Source organism: Mus caroli, chromosome 14 (genome assembly GCF_900094665.2).
Source record: "Mus caroli chromosome 14, CAROLI_EIJ_v1.1, whole genome shotgun sequence".
NCBI lineage: Eukaryota > Metazoa > Chordata > Mammalia > Rodentia > Muridae > Mus > Mus caroli.
This window is the reverse complement of record NC_034583.1, coordinates 89,497,202-89,503,987: the sequence shown is the minus strand read 5'-3', so window position 1 is coordinate 89,503,987 and position 6,786 is coordinate 89,497,202. Positions and strand designations below refer to the sequence as shown.

Genomic DNA, 6,786 nt, shown 5'->3' with positions numbered 1-6,786 from the left:
TGGTTCTACAGACACACTATATGTTTGGTTCTGCAGACACACTATATGTTTGGTTCTACAGACACACTATGTGTTTGGTTCTGCAGACACACTATGTGTTTCAGAGGATAAGCTACTTACTTTCTCAAGAGATGAATTTATCCATGTAATCTTTTCTAACAGATTAATCAAACATTTTAATTAAATTAAACAAATTAATTAAACAGATTAATTAAACATTAATTAAACATTTCCAGCTACTCTGATTCTTAGCAATATAGTACTTAAAAATTATTCCAAGGCAAAGTGTAGGAGGCATTTTGCTCTAGGTTTTTACATATCCGTTCTCCAAGATTATAAAGGGAGAATGAAAGTATTATAAAATCTGTAATAAATATATAACACTATGACAAAAAGTTTCATCTTTAGTTTCGTCCTCAGTTTCCCTAAAATAACTACATGCTTAGGATTCATCTGGAAAGGCAAAAAACCCAGAAGATCAAAAACAGTTCTTAACAATAAAAAGAAGAGCTGGGAGAATCACCATCCATGATCTCAAGCTTTACTACAGAGCAATAAAAACTGCATGGTATTGGTACAGAAACAGACAGGCTGATCAATGGAATAGAATTGAAGACCCAGAAATAAAACCACACACTTCTGGTCACTTGATCTTTGACAAAAGACACCAAAAATATACAATGGGAAAAAGAAAGCATCTTCAGTAAATGGTGCTGGTCTGACTGGCTGTCTCTATGCAGAAGAATGAAGATAGACCCATATTTTTTACCTTGTAGAAAGCTCAAGTCCAAATGGATCAAGGACTTCAACATAAAACCAGATACATTGAATCTAATAGAAGAGAAAGTGGGAAAACGCCTTGAACTCATTGGCACAGGGGGGACATTTCCTAGACAGAACTCCATGGGGCTCATGCTCTCAGATCAAGAATTGATAAATGGGACCTCATGAAACTGGAAAGCTTCTGTAAGGCAAAGGACATAGTCAATAAGACAAATCAGCAGATTTGGGAAAAAAAAATCTTCACTAACCCCACATCTGAGAGAGGACTAATACCCAAAATATATAAAGAACTCAAGGAGCTAATCACCAAAAAAACCAAACAACCCAATCAAAAAATGGGATATAGAACTAAACCAAGAATTCACAACTGAGGAATCTTGAATGGATGAGAAGAACCTAAAGAAATGTTCAAAGTCCTTAGTGATCAGAGAAATGCAAATTAAAACAACTCTGAGATTTCACCTTACACCAATCAGAATGACTAAGATCAAAACCTCAGGTGACAACACATGTTTGAGAGGATGTCTCCATTGCTGGTGGAATTGCAAACTGGTACAACCACTCTGGAAATCAATCTGGAGGTTCCACAGAAAATTGGAAATAGATCTACCTGAGACCCAGCTATACCACTCTTGGGAATATACCCAAGAGATACACACACCCCTGGCCATGGGGGCATGTGTTCCACTATGTTCATAGCAGCCTTATTTGTAATAGCCAGAAGCTGGAAACAATCTAGATGTCCCACAACAGAAGAATGGATACAAAAATGTGCTTCATTTACACAATGAAATACTACTCAGCTATTAAGAATGAGGACATCTTGGAACTAGAAAATATCATCCCGAGTGAGGTAACTCAGACCCAAAATGACATGCATGCTATGTACTCACTAATAAGTGTATGTTAGCCACACACAAAAAAACCCCAAAACAAAGAAACAAACAAAACCAAAAACCAAAAAAGTACAGAATATCCAAGATACAGTCTACAGAACTCAAAAAGCTCAACAAACTATAGTGCCCAAGTGAGGATTCATCAGTCCCACCTAGGAGAGATAAGAAAGCAATCAAAGTGGGGAGGGAGGGAGGGACCTGGGAAGGAAAGTGGACGGCGGGAGAGGGGGAAAGGTGAACATGATCTGGTATTGGGTGAGGGAAAAGGACTGAAGCCTTGAGGGCCAGCAGAAAGAATGGAAACGGGCAACCTAGGGGGGTAGGAGGCTGGGGGAACCCTGAATGCATCAGAGACCTGGAAGGTGAGAGTCTCTCAGGACTCAAAGGAAGGGACTTTAATTAGATGAAATGGCTAACAGTAGAGAGAGGGAAGTTATAGAGCCCACCTTCAGCAGGAAAACATTGCATCAAATAAGGGAGAGGGTTGCCATCCCACAGTCACATCTCTGACTCATAATTGTTCCTGTCTGAAAGAATTACAGGGATGGAAATGGAGAGGAGTCTGAGGAAAAGAAGGTCCAGCGACAGGCCCAAAGTGGGATCCAGCTCAAGGGGAGGTTGCAAGGCCTGACACTATTATGGAGGTTATGGAGTATTCACAAAAAAGAACCTATCATAACTGCCCTCCGAAGACCCAACACACAGCTGAAAGAGTCAGATGAAGATATTTGCATCCAACCAATGGACAGAAGCAGCTGAACCCTGTTGTTGAATTAGGAAAGGCTGAAAGAAGCTGAGAAGGCGATCCTGTAGGAGGACCAGCAGTCTCAATTAATCTGGATCCCCGAGATCTCTCTTTTTTTATTTTTATTTATTTATTTTTTTTTGTTTTTTCGAGACAGGGTTTCTCTGTGTAGCCCTGGCTGTCCTGGAACTCACTTTGTAGACCAGGCTGGCCTCGAACTCNGAAATCCGCCTGCCTCTGCCTCCCGAGTGCTGGGATTAAAGGCGTGCGCCACCACGCCCGGCCGTAGTATTTTTTTTTTTTTCCTGTTAAAAAAACTAAATATAGGGCTGAAGAGATGGCTCAGTGGTTAAGAGCACTGACTACTCTTCCAAAGATCCTGAGTTCAATTCCCAGAAATCACATGGTGGCTCACAACCATCTGTAATGTGATCTGACCCTGTCTTCTGGTATGTTTGAAGACAGCTACAGTGTAAAAATATACATAAAATAAATCCATCAATCTTAAAAAAATAAAATAAAATAAAAAACTAAAGGTACCAGCAGGAGGGCTTAGCAGGTGAGGGGGCTTGCACAACGACCCCCCACATACACACACCATACACACAGGCACACACCATACACAAACACACACATACACCATACACACTTACACACACATACTCATACACACCACACACATACAGACCACACACATCACACACAGGCTCACACACCACACATAAACACACACACACACAGACACATACTCATACAGACCACACACACGTCACACAGGCACACACACACATCATACACACTCCTACAGGCACAAACTCTCACACACTCACACACACACTCACACACACCACACACACACCACACACACACACACACAAACACAGGCACACACACACACACACACACACACCCCAATCCCCCAGACTTGTAAATGAACAGATTAAAGGACGTTTCTAGTGACTGAGTTGGTGCACTTTAATCCCAGCACTTGGGAGGCAGAGACAGGCAATTCTCTCATATTGAAGTCGTCTTGTTCTATTGAGCTATTTCAAGACAGTCAGGCCACAGAGAGAAACCCTGTCATGAAAAACCAAAAAAAGAAACAAAGACAGCCATTCTAGAAAGAATGCGAGTGACCAGTAAGTGAAGCAACTGTTTTGCATAAGATTTTTTGTTTCTAGCATAAAACTAGTTTTAAACAAAGGTGTTAAAAAAGAAATTTATTTACTGAAACTGAGGTAATTCTTGGGTTATTTCACATAAAGGGTGAGAGGCAGATAAGATTGTTCTAAGTAACTGTGTAAACTTGATCTGTTTCAAAAGCCGTTTTTGTCTCTACACATGCTATCTGCTTCTCTCCTTCCTTTGTCTCGGTAAAGACTCTAAGAGGACAAGAGCACGCTGGCTCTTTGCTGTGGTATAGAGTACAGCCTGATTTCCATGCTCAGACTTCTGGTCATAAGGTTAAGATGAACACTTCCCATGAAGATAACACAGGAGTACAGGTGTGCACATGCACTCAGTGTATGGATGATGGAGTCAAGAGTCACTGCCTCCCCCTTTGTTTCAGACATGTTTGTTTGTTGTTTGTTTTCTGTTGCTTCTGCCATGATAGCTGCTCCGTCAGTTTCCAGGTCCTCCCATCTCCTTCCTGATCCTGCTTTAGAAGCACAGACCTGCACTGCTGAGTCTGGCTACACGTAAGTTCTGGAGATCTAAACTCCTGTTCTCACACAGCAGGCACTTTTCCCAGTGAGCCAGCTCCACACGTCTTTTAAGTTCGAATCCTTGAGTCCATGTTTAAGACTATGCTCATAATTAAACTATGTAGAAAGTACAATCTGAGTTATAAAACAGCAGCATATTAACAATGTCTCTCCTATTTAAATAGAAGACGTGTAGATGGCTTACCTGACATCTTTCTCAAGTTGAGCTGTAGACTTCATCAGTGAGTCAATCTTGGAATCTCTCTGTCGCACAGACTCTATGAGGTATCTGTAGGGCTGCTGAGTCTGATTTAACAGTGAATTGGCTCTGTCAAGCTAGAAAAACACACATTTCATTAAACTGCAGAAAACTTGACCACACACTGAAACCATGCCAAATGCTCTAGCATTATTGCACATTAACCCCCTGACATGACTTTTCTGACCCCGGGGACTGGACCCAGGACCTCAGGCCTGCACTGAGCTATGTACCACAATCTTTTGTACCAAATTCTATTCTATTCTGAAAGGCTAAATAAATCTGTATACATTTGGGAGTTTAAAAAATGACTAATTGCCGGGCGTGGTGGCGCATGCCTTTAATCCCAGCACTCAGGAGGCAGAGGCAGGTGGATTTCTGAGTTTGAGGCCAGCCTAGTCTACAGAGTGAGTTCCAGGACAGCCAGGACTACACAGAGAAACCCTGTCTTGAAAAAAAAAATGACTAATTGCTGAGTGGGTGATGCACACCTTTAATCCTAAGAGCAGTTGCGAGGCAGAGGCAGCTGGATCTGAGTTTGACAACAGACTAGCCTACAAAGTGAGTTTAGGACAGCCAGTGCCACACAGAGAAAAACCCTGTCACCAAAAACCAACCAAAAAAGTTTGAAAAAAAAAGGGACCAATCAATATAGTTATTATTAATAATGAGAATATGATTGTACACAATACAAGAAAATGTAAAATGCTAATAGATAGCAATTTCAGAGACCCACATTTTCTGTTTGCACACCTCAACAACCACAGGATACACACACACACACACACACACACACACACACACACACATACATAAATACTTCCTTCTAATAAATACTCACTAGATAAAACAAAATCTTTCATGTAGACTTTATTTCTGAAAATACCTAACTCTGTAGCCTAGGCTAGCTTTGAATTCCGCCAGGCATGGTAGGACATGACACTAATCCCAGCACTCAGAAGCAGAGGGGAGCAGATTTTGTGAGTTCCCAAGGCCAGTCTCCTCTACAAAGTGAATTCCAAGACAACTATGGCTATTACACAGAGAAACCTTGTGTAAAACAAAAACAAGACCCAAAGCAAAACACACATATATATGTACATATATCAAATCATTCAACAGTTTTTATCTCTTCATATTCCCTTTAGTTTTTAAAATATATAGTTATGTACCTTAATCATTTTATATAATTAAAAAAATTAAAAATCATGGTTAAACATTTTTTTTAACCATTTAAACCATTTTTTGGGGGGTGGGGTGGGGGCTAAAGCCCTGTGTCACCTTGTCCAGCACATTAAACAAATTTTTTTCCTGGTACTAAAACTGTCTTTCATTGTTTGTTCTTACATTTATTTTAAAAGACTTAAGACACAATCAGTAAAAACAAAGTAAATTAGACGCTAAGTGTAGAGAGGCAAGACACCCTAGGAGCTACGTTTATGAACTCTTCTCAAGTTCCAGGGCACACAGGCTGACAGGCCAGCTGAAGGCTGGACACTATGAGCAGACAGATAACTGAACCACATGTAGTGAAGTTTTTAGTAACCCATTAAAGAAGCAAGGATATCTAAAAAGATCTGTAACAAAGCAATGGTCCCTTGATTCTTAAGTCATCTTAGACAGGGGTCACTAGTGCATTAAACAGTTTTTAAGTGTACAATTCAGTGACTTTAATTATGCTCACAATGTTTTAGAACCATTATACTTATGTTTTGTTTCAGTGTTAGGAATGGAAGCCAGGGTCATATGCATAGAAACTAGATGTCACATACATGTCACATACATGTCAACTAATCTATGTTCCAAACTCAAAGAACTAGCTGGACTACCTGTTTTTCAAGACTCAGTCATGGCTTTGCTGCAGCCTCATGATTGGGAGATTGCAGGCAGATAATAAAACATCTGTTTACATTTCTTTTCATAAGTCCGTTTTAAAAATCTACATACTTGTAAACTTTAAGCTCTATATACAACTTATTAGTTCATTTTTTGGGGGGAGAAATTTCATTAATTTTATGAACACAGTAAGAGAAGCTAGGTATAATGTTCCATGCTTTGAATCCCAATACTTGGAAGGCAGCGGCAGGTGGATCTCTCTGAGTTCTGGGCCAGCCTGGTCTACATAGTAAGTTCCAGGACAGCCAGAGCTAGAGAGCTACACAGGGAGTCCCTATTGAGGGAAAACCAACCAACCAACCAAAACTGTGAACAGTACGTGGGCTATGGAGACGGCTCGGCCAGTATAGACCCTAGCAGTACGTGGGCTATGGAGACGGCTCAGCCAGTATAGACCCTAGTAGTTCGTGGGCTATGGAGACGGCTCGGCCAGTATAGACCCTAGCAGTACGTGGGCTATGGAGACGGCTCGGCCAGTATAGACCCTAGCAGTACGTGGGC

The 6,786-nt window shown here is 40.9% G+C and overlaps 1 protein-coding gene across 4 annotated transcripts in view; it reads right to left on the bottom strand.

The window, feature by feature from the left end:
• Pibf1 (progesterone immunomodulatory binding factor 1) overlaps nt 1–6,786 on the bottom strand; it is a 159,496-nt gene that overhangs the window by 38,975 nt on the left and 113,735 nt on the right. For all 4 annotated transcript variants that reach the window (XM_021181398.2, XM_029468942.1, XM_029468943.1 and 1 more), the window contains exon 15: nt 4,336–4,466. In XM_021181398.2, the coding sequence (XP_021037057.1) occupies nt 4,336–4,466 (131 nt within the window). The remainder of the gene's footprint in view (nt 1–4,335; nt 4,467–6,786) is intronic.